The 25,979-nt window shown below is 46.2% G+C and overlaps 1 protein-coding gene across 8 annotated transcripts in view; it reads right to left on the reverse strand.

Moving 5' to 3' along the window:
• The window catches only part of UBN1 (ubinuclein 1), a 48,460-nt gene that overhangs the window by 13,604 nt on the left and 8,877 nt on the right, over nt 1-25,979 (reverse strand). For 7 of the 8 annotated variants that reach the window (XM_070043638.1, XM_060284889.1, XM_060284888.1 and 4 more), the window contains 14 exons: nt 25,365-25,460; nt 24,868-25,002; nt 24,043-24,146; nt 22,895-23,333; nt 16,553-16,623; nt 15,038-15,167; nt 14,748-14,866; nt 14,481-14,609; nt 14,153-14,296; nt 6,094-6,144; nt 5,953-5,995; nt 3,613-4,836; nt 2,312-2,555; nt 1,946-2,035 (listed from right to left, as the gene is read on the reverse strand). In XM_070043638.1, the coding sequence (XP_069899739.1) occupies nt 1,946-2,035; nt 2,312-2,555; nt 3,613-4,836; nt 5,953-5,995; nt 6,094-6,144; nt 14,153-14,296; nt 14,481-14,609; nt 14,748-14,866; nt 15,038-15,167; nt 16,553-16,623; nt 22,895-23,333; nt 24,043-24,146; nt 24,868-25,002; nt 25,365-25,415 (2,974 nt within the window). In that variant the 5' untranslated portion in view covers nt 25,416-25,460. Of the gene's footprint in view, nt 1-12; nt 2,036-2,311; nt 2,556-3,612; nt 4,837-5,952; nt 5,996-6,093; nt 6,145-14,152; nt 14,297-14,480; nt 14,610-14,747; nt 14,867-15,037; nt 15,168-16,552; nt 16,624-22,894; nt 23,334-24,042; nt 24,147-24,867; nt 25,003-25,364; nt 25,461-25,979 lie in introns of those variants that run through there. The other variant, XM_030883864.2, reaches the window with a different exon arrangement.

Below are 25,979 nucleotides of genomic sequence, written 5' to 3' on the forward strand. Positions count from 1 at the left end.
AAGCAAAAACAGAGCGTAAGATTTTCAGGATCTCTGATTCCCTTAAGGCAGCAGTAACCAAACCTCAAGGGGATCACTTCTTAAATAGCAAAAGCCCCTGAACACTGAATGTTCTAAGGCTCAAAGGAGCCGGACACGCTGGCAGGTTATCTGAGTGTGCTGCTCCTTGCAGTGGTGCAGAGTGCTGCGCACTGGGAGGGCAGCTGCTGGCTGAGCACCGTGTTCACAGAACCGCGGCTCTGCTGTGCAACACGGGCCACTCCAGTTCTCAGCCACAGCTGTCATCCCCAGGCAGAGCCGGACTCCATAGTGAGGACTGAAAAGCACAGTGAGCATCCACACCATCAAAGACACTCAGGTCCTAAAAGGACAAGCTCAAAGGCACTAGCATTCTGAGTCCACGTGGGAAAGAAAGCAAAGCAGATACAAGTCACAGCTGGAACAAGCAGACAGCTTTTCACTGACAATCACTCAGTGTAATCCTACAACGCAAAGAATGTCTAAAAGAGAGATATTCAAATAGCCTGTTTTAGCATAGATGCTTTTCAGATAGCATTTCAACACCCAGCGGAAAAACAGGTAGGAAATGGTACAAGAAAACGCTTTTCCCTTTTTTGCTGAAAATACCACAGATCAATGGTCACGTTTTCAATGGCTCTTCAATTATTTTCTGTTTGAAAGAGTGTTCCGGAAAGCAGAGAAAGTGCAATCTTTCAGCAGCCACAAGCTCTCGCCTGGACGGCTCTGTGACCACCAGCTTGCGGAATGAGTCCCTGCATCTGACTGCTTCTCCAGAGGAAAACGGAGTAACTGCTGATACAGGCTTAGCACCCCCGTTTCTTTCTCTGAGAAAGCAACATTTCCATCTTGGGGATTTACAGTCCATTCTTGCACCCAGCTGGCCTCTGGCAGTCACTATGAACGTGTCAGCCTCAGGACACAGGGCCAGGGACCCACGGCACATCTGGAGGCGGACACGGGACCAAAGCTCTCAGCACAGCAGGTCCCAGGCACATCCAGCTGGGCAGCTCCCCGCCTTACATCTACCCAGGACCCGTCCACCAGGGCTACCCAGGCTCGGCTTCCTCAAGAATGGCTCTCCCTTGAGCAATGTAGCCCCCAGGTCGTTTCTGGAACAGGTCTAGAGCAGTAAGAAGAGCAGCAGGCCAAAACAGAGATCCCGTGAGGGTTCCCAGCAGTACTGCATTACGTGTGCCTAAGGGCCAAGGTCCCAGGACAGGGCAAGGCAGACCACTCACTGTGCAGGTGCTGGCTCAGGGCCATCTTCTCACAGCTATGAACCTAGGGCCGTAGGCCAGTCCCTTTCTGAAAGGCACTGCTCTATGGAGAGGAGACCCAGGGAATGCTGCCTCAGTCACGTCGTGATCCCAAATCTCTGCGTTGACACCTGGACTGAAGAGAAAGCTGCTCCTCTCCTGGACACATGCTGACATCAGGGAAAAGGGTCCCTCCCGAAGCCTTGCCACTGTCACCTGCTGCTGCTACTTGGACTTTCCCTTTTACTTAAACTAAATTTAGAGTCTTCTGTTAGCTGGTACCCCCTAGAAGGGGTAGCAGTGTGAACCTAAAGGCCGGTAGTGCCCCAACTAGCCCTTGGGAAATCAGCACCATTACCCCTCTAGTTTTTGTTAATTAAAGAGAAAATGCTGAGCTATGGGTGGGGAACTCCTCAGCCATGATGCCTGTGGCCATCATGACTTCCTCTGTGATCACAGAGGGCAAGGCTGACCCGGGAGATGTCACAGCGGTAGACAGAGCCTGTGTCCCTCAGTCTGAGTACCCACAGAGCCGAGCCTCAGAGGACAAACCCACACAACATGACAACGAGAGGCAGACACTTACGTCCTTGGCAGCAGACAAGGCCTCTGATGGGGGAGGGGAATGGCCCACAGTGCGTGTGGCCCTCTGACCACCTGGAAATTACCTGGCAGACTCTGTGGGATGTGGGTAGACACGGCAGCGTGTGGGAGAGGTGCTCCGCGGGGCGGGCTGGAGTGCAAGCCAGCCAGGAGACCTGAGAGGAAACAGAAAGGCAGAGAAGAACAAAGCACACACATTGAAGACAGGAGTGGAAAGCAGCCTCGGTGCTCCAGAGCCCCAGGCGACCTACTGCACTGGTTCTGGATGGAAACCCCAAGGGGGTGGCTCAGCAGGGTCCCCGGGAAGGCTGCCCACGATTACACACCAGACAAACACAGGAACCCAGCACATAACAACAGAACCTGTGGGTCACACAGAGGCACTGGGGCACCTTCTTTACCTCCAGTGTGGGGAGGAAGGAGACACTTACTGTGGCCGAGGCCGTGGTGGAACGTCCCAGGGGCAGGGCCTGTGACGATGGCATCCTTGGAGACCCCTGCTTTAGCGGAGGAGTCAGCGCTAAAGGAGATTACGTGGAGGGGGAGCTGGGAGATAATTCCCAAGGGGTTCGAGTTCAAGGCCCCAGGCAGCTTTGGGCTGCCTGCCTTGTAGGATGAAGACAGTAGATTTAAGGGTGAGGAGCTGGTCAGCAGCACAGCCCCACTCGTTCCTTTCTGGGGAGGAAGCACACAAAGGGATCAGCACTCCAGCCCCATACAGAGCTCACTCACAAACCAAACCTGTTAGCATACCTGGGGGGACACATGCACGTAAGCCACCCCTTGTGAAGGAACACCCTCCACTGCGGCCCCAAAGGGAGGAGGAAGACAGTCTCTGTGAACTGGCATGGAAGGGCTCCCAGAACAGAGTTCATTTTAAAATGCAGGTGTTAAATATGCCTTCCTTGTGCAAGAAAGAAAAGGAAGGATACCCACAAATGTAAGTATATAGGAATATGTGTACGTGTATACTTATATCCATAAAACATACACACACACACATTTGTAAGTATTAATCTTTGTTTTTAGAAAGAAACAGGAAAAACCTGGAAACTAAGGAACAGTTACAGGGGGTGTGTAGGAGGAGGGCACAGGTCAGCGAAACTTTGCTCAACACACCTTTCTATAGTTTTGTCCTTTGCAACCACATGGTTGTCTTATATATTGGAAAAATGGAGAAAAAAATAAGCTCGCTCTCATTTTCCCAACCTGCATCCAAACTTCTTGTAATCACCTACAGGCAAACCTCATAAACCACTGGACTCTGTCAAATCGCCTTTGTCTGACCTACAGAGTCTTTCCCAACCCAATCAAAGGATCATTCTTAGAAGGTACTGATCTTCCTAGGGCATGAATATCTCCACATAACTAATGATCTGAGAGACAGTATGCATTTCATTTACTTGTTTGGAGAGATGGACAGGCAGGAGGCTATGAAAGGAAAGTTTTCTAGCTCATTCTATGCCATCCAGATCCATAGCCTCCCTGCAAACATGGTGCTGACAAAGTCCTTTCCCTCCATTCGTCCTCCCAAGGAGAAGTTTCAGGCTCTGCCTGGGAGTCCTGCCACCAGAAAAGTAGAAACCTGGAAACAGAAAGCCCAGTCCTCCTTCCAATTTCCGGGCTCTGTTCCTACCTGACCTTCAGTGTCAGATCTCACTCTCTGACCACAGCAAGGCCAGCAGCCCTGCCCACAAGGCCCACGAGGGGAGGGCTGCTTCAAGGTACTCACTGGCAAGGAGGTAGACGATGTCACGCTGCTCACCGCACTGGGCTTCAGGGAGGAGGTGAGTAACTTGGCCACTCCCTGGGTCCCCCCACTAGAATCTCCATTTGGACCACCTGGAGGGGCCACCAGGGTCAACTTCTGGGAAATAGGTGGTTTTTTCACTGCAGAGCCTGGGATGGGTCGGCTGGCGGACTGTCCTGTGGAAGGAGGCTGCACAGCAGGGAGCAAGTTCCCAGAAGCAGAGCTCTGGACTGGTGCTCCTCCAGAGGAAGAGCTGCCAGAAGAAACCCCGTGCTTGGAGATAGAGCCGGCAAAGGGACTGTTCTTGTAAGACGGCCCTGAAGAGCTGGCTGAGTGCTGTTTTGCTGGATGGCTCAGGGCAGTGGAGGACGAGGCTGGGGTCTTATGAGAGCTGCTGCTGGAGGCTGGTGTGCCTCCTGAAGACACTGGCGTGGAAGGATGGAAGCTCTGGCTTTTGGTAGCTGTCTTGACGAGCTGGAGGAGGGAACGGTGACACTGAGGGGAGGCAGGCTTTGGGCCCTGAAGCTTACTGACAAACGGAGCTGGGGGGGTGAAGCTCTTCTGCTGTTGAGTGCCTGCATGAAAGACTTTGACCTGGGGGCTGGGCACAGGAGCCCCTGCCTGGGGTGCGTGAGACGTCCGTGGCAAACTATGGTGCTTTGCTTTGGACTGCTGCACTTCTGGCAGGCCCTTGCTGAGGGTAGCCTGACAGGACAGTTCTTTGTAGCCAGAACTCTCCGGTTTTTTCTCCTGAGAGGACTGCCCCAGTGCCAGAGCCTGTTCAGCCAGAAAATTGAGGGGTGACTGCAGAGAGCTAGAGGGTGGTGGGGCAGAAGAAGGGTTGGGCTTCGGAAAGTTCCTTTTTTCTTCTGTACATAAAACACCTGCGACTTTCTCTGCAGGCACTTTTGAGGGTGCAGGCAGTGTGAACTCAGAGCTCCCGCTGGCTCTGCTATTCAGTGCAGCCAGTTCCTTGGACACAGCCTCCAATGAGGAGGCCGAATTACGGATCAAGTCTCCATCCAACGAGTCCTCCACGTTGATAGGAGCAGGATTAGCAAGGCTGCCAGATGCCTGGGATGAGAGCTCCCTGTTTGCAGCCCCAATGCTCAGGCCTCCTCCCAGGTGTTCTGAAGGCAAAGCAAGGGGGCTGCCAATCTGGCCTGATGGGACGGAAACCTTTTTATCAGGCTTAGTCGATGATTCCTAAAGGAAAGCAGAAAGGCCGATGTTTACAAATGTCCAAAGATGCCAACACTGGCCCTGCTGACAGGACATACGCATGAGAATACAAGACAAAGCAGCGGGCTTTCCTGTGTGATCACAAAGCCAGGGAAGAAAGGAGCAGGTGCCAGGCATGCGTGAACTTGGAAATGCCGCAACCCCGCCACCCTCTGCCCACGCCTGGGGCTGGGGCTGGGCTGACCCAGGCATGCACACACACCTCCACAGGGAAACTCTTCGCTCTGTTTCTGAAAAACTACAAGACTCGAGCAAAGAGATGTTCTCCCTATTGGCCCTCACACTACCTCAATGCTCCTAGCCACAATCAGAGAATGACATGGGGCAGGGGAACTGCCTTAGTTTTCTTTCCCTCCTTGGTTTCCCTGGCACCTGTCTCCTCCGTGGGCTCACGAACGGCGTCTGTCCTGTCACTCCCGCCTCCCAAGCACTTGGTGCAGTGTGTCTTAAGGATGTTGGAGGAGCTCAACAGACTCTTAGGAATAACTGATCTGCATGCTTGTTCCCTCGGACTGTTCAGGTATGGTGAAGTGCACTACAAAGCCTCAGGAACTGGCAAGAATTTTGGTGAAATGGCAATTTTTACTACATTGAGATCTCTGCCACATCAAAGTCATCTCACAGTCTCTAGTTTCCAACCGTCACACTCCCCTCCGCGTCTGCTAGTCAACTGGACAAAGCCTCCCGCCCTGCCTGGTGCAGATCCAGGCTCACCTGCTCTTCACTAGGATGGTGCTCTTCCATAAGAGGTTAGGAAAATTCACAATGTGACACTTTCACATTTGCAAGAGCTCATCACTCCTCAGAGGGCTGTCAGGAGGACCTCACATGACCCTGCAACGACCCCAGGAACTGACCAGGTGGGTGCTGTTTCCTAGAACTGGGGCTGAAGGGCACTAGTGGCCCGACTCGGGTCTCTGCCCTGTCGACCCCAGGCCACTCCTGTGGGCCAGGCTGCCTCTTGGTACAACCTAATCCCAAAGAGCTATCTACAAGACCAGCAAAGTTCAATGAGCTGCCAGGAGCATGGCTGCAGAGAGATGAGAAAAGATGACATGTGACCTGGGCAGGCTGACTCACCTTCATCTTCATTTTGGAAGAGGCCATTACTTTCTTCTTGGCCCTGTTCAAAGGAATGAACACAGGAAAGGTTCAGAGGAGATCCACGAAGGAGATAAAAATGCCAGTAGTCCTGACAAGTGAAAACACTGAGACACTCACAGGATTGACGTCAGGTGCCCGTGGCCTCGTCTGCTCTCCTTAAACAGAGTCCTGGAACAAACAGAGAACACTGGGAAGTCTGCACAAGCCCCCTGAAAGCAGACTCTGCTTCCAGAGCCTCGTCACCTCCCTGGTACTCAGTGGCTGTCACTCATTAAATGTCAGTGGGCTGGTGAAAGGGCCTTAGTAGCTGCACTGGCCACCTGAAAGCCAAGGAGCTAGAATTCACCAAAACAAGCTATGGGTCTGCCCCCAAACCTCTCACAGTGATTTTTCCCTAAAGTCACGAGCACTTTCCTTACTGCCTATTCTCATCTCTCTCCAAAAGTAAAAATGTGAAGTGACCCATGGCATTATCTTTTCCCAGAGAAAGAACAAAAATTTCTTTATGCCCTCCCCTATGTACCTTCAGGAGTCCAATCTGTAAGTGACAAGAGCAATTCTATTTAAAGGGACACTGAGACAAGAAAAGGCCTGCCCAACCAAGAACACTCACTAGCTCCAAGGGGAGGGTCCTGGGAACACGGCTGATTAGGAAGCACCAGGAATGGTCTGCCCACCTGGACAACATTACACTGGCAGAATCCATCTGACGGAACTATTCGGTAACTCTAGAGGCTGTTCAAAGCTTACAACTTCCAGGGGAAGACTTAGATGAGTAAACTGTGGTTAATTTCAGGTCTCAACATAGTAGCAGCTGCCCATCCCCCACCCAGCGGCCTGTGCAGGTATTCCTGGAGCAGCTTGCACACAGCTTGTGGAAACAAGCGTGGGCAAAAAGGACCCTGGTCTCCAGAGATGAGGGATCTGTGCTCTGATGGCTGATCACTGCTTCTGATCACAGAGGTGGGAGGTGCACACAGCTGTTGTTGCACCTCAGGCTGAAGTGACTGCCAGGGGATTTAAAGGGCTGGCACCACCTTTTAACCTCCTTCTTTTTCTGATTTTCCCCTTTCTGGTGTCAGACATTAAAAAAAAAAAAACAAAAAAAAAACTACCTACATGGGAAAAATTAGAAAGTGACTGTGTGTACCAGCAAAAAGCTCAGAAATGACCTAAGAGTAACACATTAAGTTCACACATCAGGCTGATCCTCAACACAGCGACAGCCTACAACAACAACAACCACCAATAAGCAAAAACAGTATATAAAAAAAAGCAATCCCTATGTAAGTGGGAGAATCTGATTTCCAGAGTTACCACAATATTAGATTCAAATGTCTGGTGTTCAACAAAAACTCACAAGGCATACAAACAAACAGGAAATATGGCCTGTTCAAAGGAGAAAAAACAAATCAACAGAAATTGTCCCTGAAAAAGACCAAATGGCAGCACGGAGCAACTAAGCCCGTGTGCTACAACTGCTGAGCCTGCGCTCTAGAGCCCGTGAGCCACACTACAGAGCCTGCGTGCTGCAACTACTGAAGCCCACGCACTTAGAGCCCATGCTCTGCAATGAGAGAAGCCCCAGCAACGAGAAGCCCACACACCACAATGAAGAGTAGCCCCCACTCGCCACAACTATAGAAAGCCCTTGCACAGCAACGAAGACCCAATGCAGCCAAAAATAAATAAATAAAATTAATTTTTTAAAAAAAGACCAAATGGCAGATACACTAGACAAAAACAACTGTATTAAAGATGCTCAAAGAACTAAAGAAAGATGTGGAGAAAGTCAAGAAAATAACATGTGAACAAAATGGAAATATCCATAAAGAGACAGGAAACCTGAAAAGAAACCAAAAAGAAATTCTGGAGCTGAAAAGTATAGTAACTGAAGTGAAAAATTCAGTAGAGGGTACTTCCCTGGTGGTCCAGTGGTAAAGAATCCACCTTCCAATGCAGGGGATGCAGGTTTGATCCCTGATTGGGGAACTAAGATCCCACATGCCACAGGGCAACTAAGGCCACGTGCCACAACTAATGAGCATGCAAGCCGCAACTAGAGAGCCCGCATGCCACAACTACAGAGCCCACGTGCTCTGGAGCCTGTGCGCCACAAATAGAGAGCCTGTGTGCTGCAACGACTGAGCCTGCTCGCCACAACTAGAGAGAAGCCCATGGTGCATCAAAGATCTTGTGTACCTCAAAGAACATCCCACGTGCTGCAACTAAGACCCAATGCAGCCAAAAATAAAATAAATAAAACAAATAAATATTAAAAAAAAAAATTCAGGGCTTCCCTGGTGGCGCAGTGGTTAAGAATCCGCCTACCAATGCAAGGGACACAGGTTCGAGCCCTGGTCCGGGAAGATCCCACATGCCACAGAGCAACTAAGCCCATGCACCACAACTACTGAGCCTGCACTCTAGAGCCCGTGAGCCACAACTACTGAGCCCACACGCCTAGAGCCTGTGCTCCGCAACAAGAGGAACCACTGCAGTGAGAAGCCTGCACACCGCAACAAAAGAGTAGCCCCCGCTCACCACAACTAGAGAAAGCCCACACACAGCAACGAAGACCCAACGCAGCCAAAAATAAATAAATTAATTAATTAAAAAAAAAATTCAGTAGAGGGATTCAAAGGCAGTTTTGAGCAGGCAGAAAAAAGAAACAGTGAACGTGAAACAGGACAATGAAGATTATCGAGTTTGAGAAACAGAAAGAAAAGACTGAAGAGAAGTGAACAGAGTCAAGGGAACTGTGGGACAGCATCAAGCAGACAAGCACACACCAGCACAGCATGGACATCCCAGAAGGAAGACAGAGAAAGGGGCACAGAGAATAGTGAAGAAATAATGGCTGAAAACTTTCCAAATGTGAAAACAAACAATGTAAGTGTAAATACATGAATATAAACATCCAAGAAGCTTAAAAAACTCCAAGTAAGATGAACTCAAAAAGACCCACACCAAAACACATGATAATCAAACTTTCAAAAGCCAGAGGCAAAGAGAGAATATTGAAAGCACCCAGATATTATTGAATCATCACACACAGGGATCCTCAACAAGATTATCAGCAGATTTCTCATCAGAAACTCTGAAGACCAGAAGACAGTGGGCTGATATATTCAAAGTACTAAAAGAAAAATACTGTCAACCAAGAATCCTATATCTGACAAAACTGACCTTCAAGAGTGGGGGAGATAAAATCAACTATACTTCAATTAAAAAAAAAGTGGGGGACAAATTAAGACATTCCCAGATAGATAAAAGCTGAAGGAGTTCATGATCAAAAACTTACCCTGTAGGGCTTCCCTGGTGGCACAGTGGTTAAGAATCTGCCTGCCAATGCAGGGGACAGGGGTTTAAGCCTTGGTCCGGGAAGATCCCACATGCCATGGAGCAACTATGCCCATGCGCCACAACTACTGAGCCTGTGCTCTAGAGCCCGCAAGCCACAACTACTGAGCCCGCATGCCACATCTATTGAAGCCCGCGTGCCTAGAGCCCATGCTCCGCAACAAGAGAAGCGACCACAATCAGGAGCCCGCACACCGCAAGGAAGAGTAGCCCCCACTCACCACAACTAGAGAAAGCCTGCGTGCAGCAACAAAGACCAACACAGCCAAAAGTAAAAATAAATAAAATAAATAAATTTATAAAAAAAAAAAAAACTTACCCTGTAAGAAATGCTCAAAGGTCCTAAAGGTGAAATGAAAGGACACCAGACAGCACCTCAAAGCTACATGCACAAATAAAGATCTCAAAAAGGTGAATACATGACCATTAGAAAAGCTAGTGTTATAACAACAATAGTTTGTAACCACACTTTTTGTTTTCTACATCATTTAAGAGAATAATACATTTCAAGAAAAAAAATTCATTTAAGGGACTTCCCTGGTGGTACAGTGGTTAAGAATCTACCTTCCAATGGAGGGGACACAGGTTCGATCCCTAGTGGGGGAACTAAGATCCCACATGCCACAGGGCAACTAAGCCAGCATGCTGCAACTACTGAGCCCGTGCGCCTCAACTAGACAGCCCGCGTGCCACAAACTACAAAGCCCACGTGCTCTGGAGCCTGCGTGCCACAACTAGAGAGAAGCCCACACGCCACAACTAGAGAAATGCCCTCGTGCTGCAACAAACAGCCCACGTGCCACGAGGATCCAGTGTGCTGCAACTAAGACCCGATGCAGCCAATAAATAAAATATTTTTTTAAAAAAATTAGTTTAAAAGCTATTATTACTGTAACTTTGGTTTGTAACTCCACATCTTGTCTTCTACAAAACTTAGGAGGCATTTAAAAAACTATTAGTTTATATTTTGGGGCACACAATGTATAAAAATGTACTTTTGTGACAGCAGCAGAGCTGTTAAGGGGGCAGAGTTTTTTGTTATGTTGATCAACTTACAGAAGTAAGTCCCTTCTTACCAGTGATTACTTTAAATGTAAATGATTCAACACTCCAATCAAAAGACAGGGACTGGCAGAAAAGATAAAACGCATGATCTAACTATATGCTATCTACAAGAGCCAAAGACCTGGGACTTCCCTGGTGGCGCAGTGGTTAAAAATCCACCTGCCAATGCAGGGAACATGGGTTCGATCCCTAGTCCGGGAAGATTCCACATGCCATGGAGTGACTAAGCCTGTGTGCCACAACTACTGAGCCTGCACTCTAGAGCCTGCGAGCCACAACTACTGAGCCTGCGCGCCCTAGAGCCCACAGGCCACAACTACTGAAGCCCACACAATCTAGGGCCCGTGTGCCGCAACTAATAAGCCTGCAAGCCGCAACCACTAAGCCCACATGCTGCAACTACTGAAGCCCACGCACCTCACAAGAGAAGCCACTGCAGTGAGAAACCTGCACACTGCAACCAAGAGTAGCCCCTGCTCACCACAACTAGAGAAAGCCTATGTGCAGCAACAAAGACCCAACGCAGCCCAAAAAAAAAAAAAAAAAGAGCCAAAGACCTGAGATCCAAAGACAAGAACAGATTAAAAGTAAAAGGATGGAAAAAGATACTCCATGCAAGTAATAACCAAGAGAGCAGAGGTGGCTATCTTAATATCAGACAAAGTAGACTTTAAATCAAGAAAGGTTACAAAAGATAAAGAAAAATATTATATATTAATAAAAAGTTCAATACAGCAAGAAGATATAACAATTATAAACATTCATGCACCTGACAGACCATTAAAATACAATATATGAAGCAAAAACTGACGGAACTGAAGGGAGAAATAAACAGTTCTACAATAAAAGCTGGACAGATACAGATACAGAACATTCTACCCAACAACAGATACAGAACATTCTACCCAACAACAACAGCACACACATTCTCAAGTGCACATGGGACATTTCCCAGCATAAACCATATGTGAGGCCACAAATGAACTCTCAGTAGATTTTAAAAGATAGCTATCCACAGGGAAATCAGCTTGGTGCTTTGTGACCACCTAGAGGGGTGGGACAGGGAGGGTGGGAGGGAGACACAAGAGGGAGAGGACGTGGGGATATGTGTATACATATAGCTGATTCCCTTTGTTATGCAGCAGACACTAACACAACATTGTAAAGCAATTATACTCCAATAAAGATGCTAAAAAAATAAACAAATAAAAGACAGCTATCATAAAAAGTATCTTCTCTGTACACAATGGGATGAAGTTAGAAATCAATAACAAAAGGAAAACTGGAAAACTAACAAAATTGTGAGAAAAAAACAAGTGGCAGATACACTAGACAAAAACAACTTTTAAGAACACACTTTTAAATAATCAATGGATCAAAGAAATCACAAGGAAAATTAGAAAATACTTAAAAGACAAATGAAAATGAGAACACAACATACTAAAACCTATGGGACAAAGTGAAAAGTGGTGACAAGGGGAAATTTAGGAACTTCCCTGGTGGCACAGTGGTTAAGAATCCGCCTGCCAATGCAGGGGACACAGGTTCAAGCCCTGGTCCAGGAAGATCCCATATGCCACGGAGCAACTAAGCCTGTGTGCCACAACTACTGAGCCCACATGCCACAACTACTGAAGTCCGCACACCTAGAGCCTGTGCTCCACAACAATAGAAGCCACCGCAATGAGAAGCCCACGCACTGCAATGAAGAGTAGGCCCTGCTCGCCACAATTAGAGAAAAAGCCCATGTGCAGCAACGAAGACCCAATGCAGCCAAAAATTAATTAATTTTAAAAAGAAAAAAAAAGAAACGAGAAAGGTCTCAAATCAACAACCTAACTTACAACTTAAGGAAGTGGAAAAAGAAGAACTAAACCTAAAGCTAGCAGAATGAAGGATATAATAACGATTAAAGCAGAAATAAGCAAAATAGAGAATAAACAATAAACATAGTTATAGGTCTATTCAGATTTGCTATTTCTTTGTGATTTAGTCTTGGTAAGTTTTGTGTTTCTAGGAACCTGGCCATTTCATCTAGGTTTAAAGACACTATCCACAGAGTAAAAATGCAACCCACAGAACAGAGAAATATTTGGTAACTTATGTATCTGATAAGGGATTAATATCCAGAATATATAGTGAACTCCTAAAACTGAACAACAAAAAAACAAGCAAACCAATTAGAAAATGGGCAAAGGACTTGAATACACATTTCTCCAAAGAAGATATACAAATATCCAGTAAGTACATGAAAAGATGCTCAACATCACTAATCATTAGCAAAGCGCAAATCAAAACTACAAGACACCACCTCATACCCATTAGGATGGCTACTACCAAAAAAACAGAAAAAAGTGTTGGTGAGGATGTGGAGAAATTGGAACCCTGTGCACTGGTGGTGGGAATGTAAAAAGATAACAGCTGCTATGAAAAACATTATGGTGAGGCCTCAAAAAATTAAACACAACATCACCACATGATCCAGTAATTCCAGTTCTGGGTATATATGTAAAAGAACTGAAAGCAGGGTCTCGAAGAGATATTTGTATGCCCATGTTCATAGCAGCATTATTCATAATAGCTTAAATGTGGCAGCAACACAAGTACTATCAACAGATGAATGGATAAGCAAAGCATATACATACAGTAGAACATTATTCAGCTTTAAAAAGGAAGAACATTCTGACACATGCTGTAATATGGATGAACTCTGAGGACATTATGCTAAGTGGAGTAAGCCAGACACAAAGACAAACACTTTGTATAATTCCACTTATATGAGGTACTTAAAGTAGTCAAAATCATAAAAACAGAAGAATGGTGGCTGCCAGCGTCTGTGGGGAGAGGGAAATGTGGAGTTAGTGTTTAATGGGTACAGTTTCAGTTTTACAAGATGAAAAAAGTGATGGAGATGATGGTGGTGATGGTTGCATACCAATGTGAGTGTATTTAATACCACTGAACTGTGCACTTAAAGATGCTAAACTTGGGCTTCCCTGGTGGCGCAGTGGTTGAGAGTCTGCCTGCAAATGCAGGGAACACGGGTTCGTGCCCCAGTCCGGGAAGATCCCACATGCCGCGGAGCAGCTGGGCCCGTGAGCCATGGCCGCTGAGCTTGCGCGTCTGGAGCCTGTGCTCCGCAACGGGAGAGGCCACAATAGTGGCCCCGCGTACCGCAAAAAAAAAAAAAAAGATTCTAAACTTACATTAAGTGTATTTTACCACCAAAAAAAAAAATTTTTTTTTCTAAAGAACACTAGTTCCAGGTAACTTTCTCTGTGTATTGCAGACATAGTCCATTCGTGGGAAGCTATATAACACAAAGTAGCCTGTGAGGAAAGTCTGGCACTTAACTCTAAGAAGTAGTCACCCTTGCCAGTTGCAAATAAGAATTCTGTTCAGAACATTAAAATGTTCCCAACACGAATCTGTCTTTCAACTTCTTCTAGTAGGAGCCATTATCTCAGGAAAGGGCAGATTGAAGTGGGATGAGCATACAGCCAACTTTGAACTGAAGTGGGATAAAGAATGACAAAGACAAAACCCCACAGATAACGTCCCTCTTCTAAGGGAGACAGAGAAGCCCCCAGTCACTCAGGTGAAATCAGAGTCGAGTTCACTAGCCGGTGACTCTCTGAGGGTGGGGCTCTGGAGCCTGGTGCAAAAGAATCACTCAGACATCTCTTTATCACAAGAACGCTCCACCCTATGATCACACTGACCACACTGGCTGCTCGCGGGCCCTCACCTGGCCTGCATCCAGCCTTTGGGCCAGAGAGGTTTGACCTCAGCATCCAGAAACGCCTTCACGTAGTCCTCCCAGGATTGGGCCTTGTTCCTCTCCAGGTCATAGCTCTCCAGTTTGATCTTCACCACCTGACAGAGTAGTTCCCTGAAGAGTAGGCAGAAGTCAGAACCTTTAAACTACCCCAAATGCTTCTTCAAGGTTTCAATCATGTGCTTTCAGCAGCCCTGATTAAAGTAAATGATTCTAACCTTCATTAGAAATACGGGAACATGCTCAGACACTGGCCCCACAAACCCTCCACTGAGGCAAGGTCCCAGTTTGGGCACACCTGATTTCATCATTCCACTGGAATTTCTTCCGGGGTCCCATTATCCTCCTGCCCCCCTTTTCTTCATCTTCTTCCTCATCAGAACAAACCCGTTCTCTCTGCTCCTTGTCTTTCTCCTCTTCCAGCATCCTAGGAGGTAGAAAGAATTAGGTGGGACTCTAAGGTCACTGCAGAACTGCTTCCTTCTGCCCACCATCTCCCCCCACCCCCCAGGACTTCTAAGAAAAGGAGGTCAGAATGCTGAAGGGAGTGATGGGACACACTTACTTAGCGACCTTGGCTTGCGTGTGTGCCTGGCATTCATCCTGGTACTTGGCCATCTGTTCTGCCATTGCCCTGCCAATGGCTTCCTTAAGCTTCTGGATAGGCTCCTTCAGACGCCCCCCCTGCAGAGAGCAGGACATAAGTCTGGTTTATGCATCACTTCTTACACTGAGCACACACTATAGGAATAATCGCATGGAGGCAGCGCAGCAGCAGATGTGGCATCTATAAAGACTCCATCACCCACTCCGCTGCGCTCCGAAGCCAAGGGGCTCCACTGCAAAGTCACCCACCTGTTCACAGAGGTGAAGTTTTCGTGCGCGCTTGACCAAGGTGTCTTTGCTGCAGGGCAGGAAGGAAGCAAGGTAGGCATATACCCCAGAACGGGTCTGGCTGCTCAGCTCCCGGGTCTGCGCCTCTATGCTGAAGAACAGAGCAGAGTTACTCACCACAGCTCCTTTCGTCTGCAGGAGCCAAGAGCAGGCCAAGCCTTAACTTGCCTGTCACAGTGTAACTGAGCAGCCAGCACAACAGACCTCCAGCAGTCACCAGACCCAATAAACTTGGCTAGGTAGAGTGGGTCAAGGCTCTCAGGTCAAAGACAAGACCAAGTCAAAGGTGTCAAGAAAACAGAGCCCAAAAGAACAAGGTCTGAATTTCTGAGTTTCATAAACAAAGAAAACATAAATGCTTTCAAACTGGAAGGTAATTGAGTTACTTGGGGTCAACAGGAAATACTTTCCAGCAGATTTTCCCTTGACTAGGGTGGTCAGGGAAATCCTCAACCCTCCAGCGTCCCCATCTAGATGAGCAGAACACAGTCTGTCTTCAATCCCTTGAGTTCTCTGTATCTGGCACGCTCCAGGAGACAAACCCCTCATCTGTGCTGACTCTCAGGTGCTCCCTGACCCAAGTGGCCAGTCTCCATCCTGGCCAGGCAAGGTCCTTTGCTAGAATATTTCCTAGTCTTCACAACTGTTCTTACATGTGCAAAATCCTCAGCTGTTGAGCAATAAGCTTCCTCTGCTACATGATGCAACCAGGAGAGAAGGTGGCAAAGCTGGCAGGCCAGGTACAAAGAATCTGGTTTGGATTTATACACGTGGCGTTTTTTGGGGTTTTGTTTTTTTTTTGCTTTTTAATCCAATTCATATAGTGTGATGTCTCAGAGGTTCGGGTGTTTGTTAGACGGGCTACGGGATGATGAGCAATGGCCTTGGGAGCAAGAGTGAGAATAAGAGGAGAATGACCAGGTATGCTGAGGAGTGCCCCAGGAGGTCAGGTCCTTGCCTGCACCAAGCTGTCTCTTACTTTTCCCAGAGATGGGCAAGCAACGCCTTCTCCCTCCTCTCATCTCACGCTTAGCACAAAATCCTCTTCCAGCACGCCATGACTATTACAATGTTCTAATAATGTCTGCTGCCTAAGATTAGTATGGTCTACCATTTCCTAGAGACAAACATTTGATGTCCCCCACCCCTGACCTTTTTTATTTTTGTATTTATGTATGTATGTATGTATGTATGTATGTATTTTTTGGTCTTGCCTAGCGGCATGCGGGATTTTAGTTCCCCAACCAAGGATCGAACCCATGCCCTCTGCAGTAGAAGCTCAGAGCCCTAATCACTGGACTGCCAGGGAATTCCCCCCTGACCTTTTTTAAAAGAATAACAATAAATAAAAACCAATTTTTAAAAATCTCATCAGTGCTTTCCTATCCCATACATAGCTGAATTGTACTCCCAATTTCCCCCAGCCTGCTGAACCCACGCATGGTAACAGCAGATACAAAGAAACAACATACTCACTCTAAAAGGATGCCATTAATATCCTGGGTGAAGAACTTCTGTCTGCTCTCTCCCTCAGCAGCTCTGGCAGCCTGGTTCACAGTAGACAGTAACATCCGTTAGTGCACTTTCCCTGCAAGGCCCTCACACTCACCCACAGGCCTACAGAACACCTGATGATAAAATCCTCACCATGCCCTTCCCTACTCAGCCCTAATCCCAGATTAAGTTCACCTATGATCTCTGTATGCTCCAGAAGTGGTACATCCAGCTCTTTTCACATGCTCCTGAAGCATCTACGGACTGTCCCTTCTTCCCAGGACTTGAAACAACAGGCACATAAAAGAAAATCAGAGTCAAGGGAATCATGAAGCATCTGATTCAGCCAGCAAGCTAACTCCTGTGCCCAGCACTCTATCGTCTAAACTGTGAGCTGGAATCTCCATACATCTACAGTACAAAACAATCAAGAACTTTAACAAACCTGCAGTATTTGAAGGTCTTTAGCAAACAAAATAATAATAATAGTAATAATAGCAACAATAATAACATGCTGCTTTAGCATTTAAGGGCTATAATTCTTTGAAAATTCATAATCTAATTAGGGTATATCATGAACTCTATTACTCAGACCACTGGAATGACTAACACACTTGACTACCCATTAACACAAGATAGAGCTGGTTGCTATACAGTGTTTTGCTTCCCGTGAGTACACAGTTAATAATGCCCTGGATGGCAAGCCTGGAGACTCCTGAAGCAACCACAGTGGGCAACAAGGACACCAAATGCACAAGTGAGGAAAGCAAACTGCAAAAGCCTGAACCAGTGGTTCTCTGTTTGGCTGCACACTGGAAGTACCTGGCAGCTTTCCCCACCCTAGACCCATCACATTAGAATCTCTGGGGAATAATGTATTCCTTAAAAGAGGCCTAAGCGTCAGTACTTTTTTAAAAGTAACTCTGGTGACTAGCATGCAGAGGGTCGAGAAGCACTGATCTAAACCCAAGAGTCGCTGGTCCAAAGTCTTTAAGCAAAATAAAATTTCAGGCTTGATATATAACAATGATGGCAAACAACGACAATAAGGTGATTGTCTTAAATGAAATGATCAATCCTGATCAACCCTCTGAAACACCCACCTTCCTCTGGCCCCACTGGCCTTCCTCTCACTGCATCCTCTGGGTCCTCTCCTGACCTCTTGACTACATCCTGTCTCCTCCACTAGCTCCTTAGCTGCAGATGGGCTCCCAGGTTCTATCTAGAACCCTCTTCACCTGATAATGTCTCCCCCTCAGCTTCAAAATAACATAAACACACACAGGTCTCTCAAATCTAAACCTACTCTATACACTTTTTTCTAAGCTCTGGACCAGAATCTTAAATTACTTCTATGAATGAACAACCCTCTGGTATACAAACTTGACTTGTCCAAAACCTAACCTACTAGTTTCTGCTCTTCCTCCTCCTGTGTCCCTACTTCTAATAACAGCACTCCACCCTTCTTAAATCCTTCCACTCTTCTTTAGAACCCTTTGGCAGCCCTTCCCAAGCCTAGAATCAAACCCAAACTCCTCCGCCTGGCATTTAGGGTCCTTTAGGATCTGGCCCCAGCCATCCACTTCAGCCCCTCCCACCACATACCAGGAGTCTTCATTATCCAACAACTTGCCCATCCTCAGCCCTGTGCCCTGGCTTACTATAAGGCCTTCTCTCCCATGAGGCTGGCCAAGACTGCTGCCTCCAGTCCGATTCCTATGTACCCCCAGGAGCTCCTTTTTCACTTCCTCAAGTCTGGCTGTTCACCTGACCATCTAGTTGGCCATCCAAACATGACAGAGCTTATTTCATCCTGCTCTGTCCCATAGCCCATTATTTACATGGCTACCAGTCCATCTGTATAACAAGCTCATGGAGAAGGAGAACTGAATCTAACTCAATATATTTCCTACAGCTGCCTATCACATAATAGCTACTTAGTAAGTGTCAGCTGAGTGGATGAATGAACAAACAAATGAACAGATTATCACTGAAAGAATGAAAACTCGAGGAAGAAAAGCTTAGAACCAAACAAAACTTGCAGAGGATATGCAAAACTCAAGCATGGCTAGAGGAGAGCACAGAGGTCTGAGATAGCAGGTGGAAAGGGAAGAAAGAAAGGGCGTCACTGTAACCCATTCACTTGCCATTTCTTATACTGTCAGAGGATTCGGAATCCACTGTGGCACCTTTAATGTACTGGGATTATGACTTCAGTTTGAGAGAAAACAAAACTGAGTCATTCTGTTGCTGTAGCTTATACACTGCTAGTTATAAGATGCAGAAGCACCTTCATGTTAATTCAGCCTAATTAACACGTATTTCAAATGCCTGTTTGTCAGAGCCATCAACAGCTCAGGTTTCCAATCAATTTTTTTTTGGCCACACTGTTTGGCTTTTGGGATCCTGGTTCCCTGACCAGGGATTGAACCCAGGCCCTTGGCAGTGAAAGCGAAGAGTCCTAACCACTGGACCTCCAGGGCATTCCCGCCAATCAAATTTTATCTTTAGATATCAGCCATTTCAGAAGCTTTCTGGCTATAAAATTTTTTAAAGTTTCTTTTTCCTGATGCCTTTTGAAATGTGTTTTTTTTTTTTTTCTGATGTCTTTTGAATCCTGTAGACCAGTATCTCTGAGGATTTGGTTTTATACTGAAGATAATTAGTCAAGTATAAAACAAAATCCTCAGAGATAAAATTTAAAATAAATCTAATTAAAAGAGCAGTTGGATATATGTTTGATAGTCTGCCAGAAAGAAGTGACATCCCTCAACCATAAAGACAGACACCCTTGCCCAAGGAATTGTATGAATCAGTCAGTCCTAGATTAACTAGGAAATGAAGTTAAACCAAACAGCCAGATCATGCTGATTTACAATAGTTCCAATAGCCTTTTAATGAGTTCTTTTATTCATTATAAGAAGAGCCACTTGTAGCCTTTCAGCACTGAGATCACCACCTTATATACTGTACCTGTTTTTGCTGAATAGAATGAAATCTGGCATGATTTTCTTTTTTACAAAGACCAAACAGCTTGTTATTTTTTTTCTACCTTATTCTCCTTGGATCTACGTCTCCCTGGTTTTGCAATGCAAGGGTTCTAACTGTATAGGAGGGTAAGCAGTGAGCAGGTAGAATGGTGGGTGACATGGGGGTCTCTGTTTCTTTTCTATTTTTAGTATCGGTATCATTTCCATTTTATGCTGGATTGAAGAGGACCAAAACAGAGCTGGTCATCTGTATGGAGCAGGCTGAGTAGCTGCCAAACCACATCATGACAGTAAACTGAAGGCGCAACATACCTGAACTTTTCAACAATCAAGACAAAAGACACAACCAATACATATTAAGAGAAGACAGGGGTAAGGACATCAAATCAAACCACTGGGTTCCCTGGGGCCCATAAAAATGTACAGTACAAGGAAGTAAGAAGTGGAAAATGAGCTAACATGAGAAGAAAACAGTAACAATTCTGGAGTATCCAAGGTCGCCCTCTTGGAGTACCTCTTTAACATACATAAATTTTCAAATGTTTTTTTAGAAGTTTTAAGTATCACATCTAGTTAGAAGTCAAATCTAATTTCTGCTTCCAACAGCAAAAACTTTTCCCAGGGAAACTGATACATGTAAGAATAGAATCTGCTTAAGTACAGTGGTGGACTGCAAACAGGACCACAGATTCCTCGCCTCCTAGTACATGCATTCCCCCACGGAGAGGTGGCCCCTAGTTGGTGACTTGCTTTACCAATACACTGTGGCAGAAGAGATGTGGTGCATACCACTTCTAAGGCTAGATCATGAGGGCCTTACAGCTTCCACCTTACAGCTCCCTCCTGAAATGCTGCCCTGAGACTGTCATGCCCTGAAAAAGCCCAGGATGAAAGAAGGGAGGAGAGAGAGGTCCTGCCATCCTGGCTGTCCCAGCGCCAGCCACCATCTTGCCCGATGAACACAGCCCCGAGAGCGAGTCCAGGCAGGACCAGAAGACGAACCGCTGGCCACAGTCAGGAGAAATGAGTCACTGTTTGAAGCCACCGAGTTTGGGGGTGGCAGGGTAGATTTTTAGACAGCGGTAGAAACTGATACATGTATCCTCTAGGGCCAAGATTTAAAATCTAAACAAACTATTACAAAAATAAAAGAAGAGGGTAAAAAAGAAAAAGAAGGGGAGTGAAAATAAAGTGAGAAACACATAAACACTACTAATGTTATAGTTATATACATCAAGTTTAATTTAAATTTTTAAAATGCAATGACAGGGCCTCTTATTAAGGATCCAAATATCCATGCATGGCTTTTGAAATTATATGCATTTTTTGTGTACATAGGCGTTTTTTCCCTGGGAGGAATCTCTGCCAGAAGACTCTCAACAAGGTCTGGGTCTAGAGCACTTGTGCACACATGCAGGAGGCTCCAAGTGCCCCAAGCGCAGGGCCCTGGTGGGAACAGAGCAGCTGGGGATCCTTTAGAGTGGCATTAAGTAACTTTCTAAATTAAGCCTTCTTTTTCATGCAACCATTAAAAGTAATGAGATCTTTATAAATAATATTTATTAAGTGAAAAAACCAGGAAATTATTCACAACTATAATTACAACTGCATAAATACATATATACAGAGGCTAGAAAAGGATATGTAAATTGAAAATAGTTTTCAGATTGGCGGGATGGTGGGTAATACCCATTTACCACTCCATTTCCCAAATTTCTTAATGCCGTTATAGGAGAAGGGGCAGGTGATGACTGAAGTATCAATTTCACATCTGAACATATTTTCAAGCCAGTACGCCTCCTGGTCACCACCTCCTCACCAGGACCCGAGCCTACCCTACCTATGGGATTCTGAACCCTGTGTCTCCACCGTGCCCAAGAGACAACTGAGACTTGGCAGTCACCAAGGAAGACAACTTGCTCACTGTCCCCCCAAGAGACTCCAGAAAGCGAGGTTTTCTCAAATCACAACCCAATGCCATTTCACGTTAAACCACTGTTTCCACTAGATTTGTCTATCTTTCCCAAGAAAATGAAATAATGAGTCTAAGTTATCAGACTAGAACACAGTCTTTGGTGGGAATAGGGACACAACCAAGAGCCATTTTTACTTTTCTCTAAAAAATGACTGGCTACTGCCACACAGATCTTACTCAGCTCACTCAACAAGAATTTCAGAAACTACAAAATAATTTGATTACAAACCAGAGGATTGAAAAGAATAAGGAATAATGTTTTTTAACATAAATTCTGAGAGAGAGCACAGGACATGCTCAAACATGCCAAGTTCAGACTCAACTATTTCCACCTTAACATCCTGTTAAAATATACTCTGAATCCTGACATGGCATAATTCATTTAAATGGTTATGTTCCAACAGAATACTGTGCATGTTCTACAAGGATGAACTAGAGCTCTGAATCAGACGTTTGAATTATTTCACATGTTGTGTTCAAGTGTTTTTTGGAAGTGAGAAAATCATTTGTAGCAGTGGTTAACATTTCACCCTGCCCTAAAACACAAGGGATATTATACACAGCAGAGATGCTGAATCACTGGTTTAAAACTTAAGCTATAGAATGTAAGTGCCACCAGAGTTGTGTCACAAGTCATGATGTCTACGGTAAAACGGTATTTTAACTAAAAGTCATCATAACTAACAACCCGTGCTTGGTTTATAGTCAGAATTCATGTATCACCGAATTGTCAGTCCTTAGTGCTCTAGGGATCAATTCCCAATCACCAGGAGGAAAACAGGAGCAGTGTCTGCTATTTTCTGAAGACTGTTATTGTTTTTAACATGGGGCATGGACAGCATTTATGGTTCAGCTCCTTCTTATTTAGCACAATTTAGAATTCCTGTAATCACTACCTAACACAGGTGACATGCAAGTCCAGGGAGCAATTAAACCCAGTGGCAACTAAGCATTGCCCCATGTCTAACATATGACGGCAAACTTCTGTGAATTTTCAAAACCTTCAGAAGATTACTAAAAAGATGGATCTCTGCCTCAGCTGCCTGCTGCCAACATTAGTGTCTATCATACAAAAGGAAAGATACTCTGACAGGCATAAAGTAGGAAAAGAGAAAATCTCTCCAGAAGACAGTAAATTCTCCAGGAGTGAAGGAACCATGAAAGGCTGAGAAATGATGCCTGACAGGCAGAGAGTCCACTGTTCCCTCACTTGGGATGAGAAGAAAGCTTGGAAGAGCTGACACTGGGACTGCCCACTGACTAAGGGTTGCTCTAGGCCACGAGCTTTGAGTGGTTCGGGACCAGCATCAACTGCCCAAACTACTTCCAGGAGAGCCCGGCCATTCCATGTCACCATACCTGAGCCAGCTCCTTAACGCGCTTCTCCAGGGGCGCAGGCAGGCCTTCGGGAAGGGAAGAGGGCTGCCTGAATTCCTGGTCCAGTCCCACCCCAAGGGAATCGCTTTCATCATCCATATCGCGGAAGGGGCTTCCTTCTGGAGACTCACTGAGCAGCTGCTCCAAGTCCAAATCAGTCAGCGAGTCCATGGCTGTGGCTGCCTGCAGCAAGTCGTTGTCAGAAGTGGAGCCGAAGAGCGAGAGCAAAGGGTCAGAGGCGCCCTCCAATTCCCGCAGGCCCTGAGCTTCCACCGATGAGACTGCTACGGGCTTATGCTCTTCGTCCCTCTTTCTCTGAGCCTCTTTCTCCTTCTGAAATTTCTTCAGCATCTCTTTAACGCTCAAAGCCCCAGAATACTTCTTTTTCTTCTTCTCCTTACTGGCATTGAGGGCTGTGAAGCTGCAAGCAAGGGGGAAGTCAGTTACTAAGGCTGCAGTACACCTCAAAAGGGAAATTCACAGAGGGGCTTCAGCCCTGCTCCCAGCGCAATGGTCTCCAGGAACCTCAGTCACAAGTCCACCCTGTTACTCCTCCTCCCTCCTCTTGGCATATGGAGCTCCTTCTTGCTGGGACCAAAGCTTGAGATTTAATATAGGTTAGCAAAACAGTATCACAAAATGCTACATATCCGATGGGTTTTTAAAAACCACTGCCAGGCTGAAATAAAAGGTTGCAAAAAAGGGAGGGGTAAGAAAGATATTTAAAGGAAGAAAGCAGGAGCAGCAGAGAGCAGCAGCAACTTGAAGGGCGACTGGGGTGAGACCAAGTGAGGCAAAGGAAGCAGGACTGGAGAAGACAAAGGGGGAACACAGACAGGAGAACTGGGGCAGAGGAGGGGTGCCCAAAAGAACAGGAAACATCAGCAATCATACAGTGACAGAAATAGCTGCCAACACTGACAGTGGGACAGAGAGAACTCTGATGTCTGACACACAGAGATGTGAGAGTACAGACTATGCCCACATGGCACCGTGGGAGGCATGAGGGGGGAAGACGGCCAGGCCTTGCTGCCTCTTCTGAAGCTGTGAGGAGGAGGGCGAGTCAGCTCCCAGGTGTCCTGCCCTAACAGTTCAGACGTCATCCTAGCAAAGAAGCTGCTGCCTCTCACCCGGCTTTGGAAAACTTGGACTTTTTCGATTTCTTCTCCTTGTCATAAGTGTCATCTTTTTTCTTCTTCTTTATCTTCTCACCACCTTCCTTCAACTTCCGCTTCTGAGAATTAAAGACAAGGCACAGTTACACGGCTCCCTAACTCTGGGAGCAAGTGCACTACACAGCACCGGCCTTGCTCCGCCCAGGGTACATCCTGAGAGCTGTCTTACTTCCTTCACGAACAAAAGCTTTCCGCTCAGTCCTTGGACCACAGACCCGCAGGTCAGGACAGCATTCCCACTGACAGCGGCTTCTGGGAAACCCGGGCCTGAGGCAACAGAGGCCATTGTGCAGCCTGAACAGCTTCTGGTTTAAAATGAGCTATGTGTGGGCCTACCTTGCATTTTAAACACACAGGCAATGGTAGATAGCTTTCAAAATAAATTTATCATAGGGCTGACTTGTTCTCGTTGGGGTGACAGCCCTGGGAACTGAAGTCCTCTACATGTCCACAGAAGAGACACAGCAAGCTGGTGCAAACTCCCCTCACTCCACACCCTTCACTGCCCTCGTCCCCGCCCTGGGACCACCTCGACGAATGAATCCCTGCCGAGCCTGCAAGGACACAGGCATGGATACAATGACCGAGACCTCCAGGTTCACAGCACCTCGCCACAGCACACATGTGAGAAGGGAACCGCCAACCTCGGCACAGCTGGTGCCTTTCCGCCAATGTCCTGAGTCATCCTAAACCAGCACGTATTCTGGCAAGTCACCTACTGATCTCATAAGGTCATGTAAAAAAGCACTTCTGAAATCCAAAAGCGAGCAACGTTCTAACCTTTGGAGATTTTTTCTTCTTTTCTTTAATGAAGTCATCCTCAGATTCTGATGCTTGTCTAAACTGCAGCGTTCCCGAGTTAATGTAAAATCCTCCATACTTTGTAGTCAAAGAAGCAGGAACAAGCTCATCATACTGAAGGGGGGAAAACAAACGGTCAGCTCCAAGTTCTGTACTACAGTCCAAAGGTGCAGAGCGCGTCTTGACAGAGCAGATGTGACTATGTTTCTCTGTCACATTTCAGACAGCATGCTAAGAAATGTTTCTGGTCAATCACCAATGTCCAAGTTAGAAGGTGTTTTGGACATCTCTGATCACCATTTTCATAAAGGAAACCAAGGCCCAGATCAAGGTGTCACTTCCTCTCCCTTCAGTGCAGCTCTTTCCTCGTGCTAAGGGTACATCCACTCTGACTCCACCCCCAGCCTCCAGGCACCGTCGGTAGATGCTAGGGTGCAGTGGTTCTGGTAGTCTCAGAGGTTTCATTAAGTACTTACCGCCTCAGAGTTATCGATGAAGGAATCAGATTCATCATAACCATAACCCATATCAATCAAGTCCTGTATTCGGTCTTTTCTACGTTTCTTTCCACCCTAAAATTTAAAATTGATCACATGCTTTTTTGTACTTGTGGTAAGAACACATAACATGAGATCTACCCTTTTAACAAATTTCTAGGTCTAGGGTCACAGGGTTTTTTTTAATACACAGAATTAATTGTTGCCTTGAACCCCATCAGCTAATGACTAAAGGTTATAAAGCACTGGAACAGTCTCATACACACACACTCCAAAACCTCATTCCCTGAAGACCTTACAAAATAGGACAGATTTGTAAATGCATAGAGTGGCCTAAGACAGAAGAAAGAACTAAATGGCGTCATATGCTTTGCACCAAAACGTTTATTCTCAGGATAAATTCTAAGGGTAAAAGCCCCTTCTTATTCATCCGTTTAGCTCCACACGAGTTCCTGCCGTATGTTTTCTTATCTTAATGCATTTGTTTAATAACTTCATTCTGTTCTCTCCAAGGTCTACACTTGTTTCCACATCAGTGTTGATTAGATGATAAACCACTAAAGGAATATGGAAATGTCTGAAAACCTCTCCCAT

The sequence above is a fragment of the Globicephala melas genome, chromosome 15 (assembly GCF_963455315.2).
Source record: "Globicephala melas chromosome 15, mGloMel1.2, whole genome shotgun sequence".
NCBI classification, from domain to species: Eukaryota; Metazoa; Chordata; class Mammalia; order Artiodactyla; family Delphinidae; genus Globicephala; species Globicephala melas.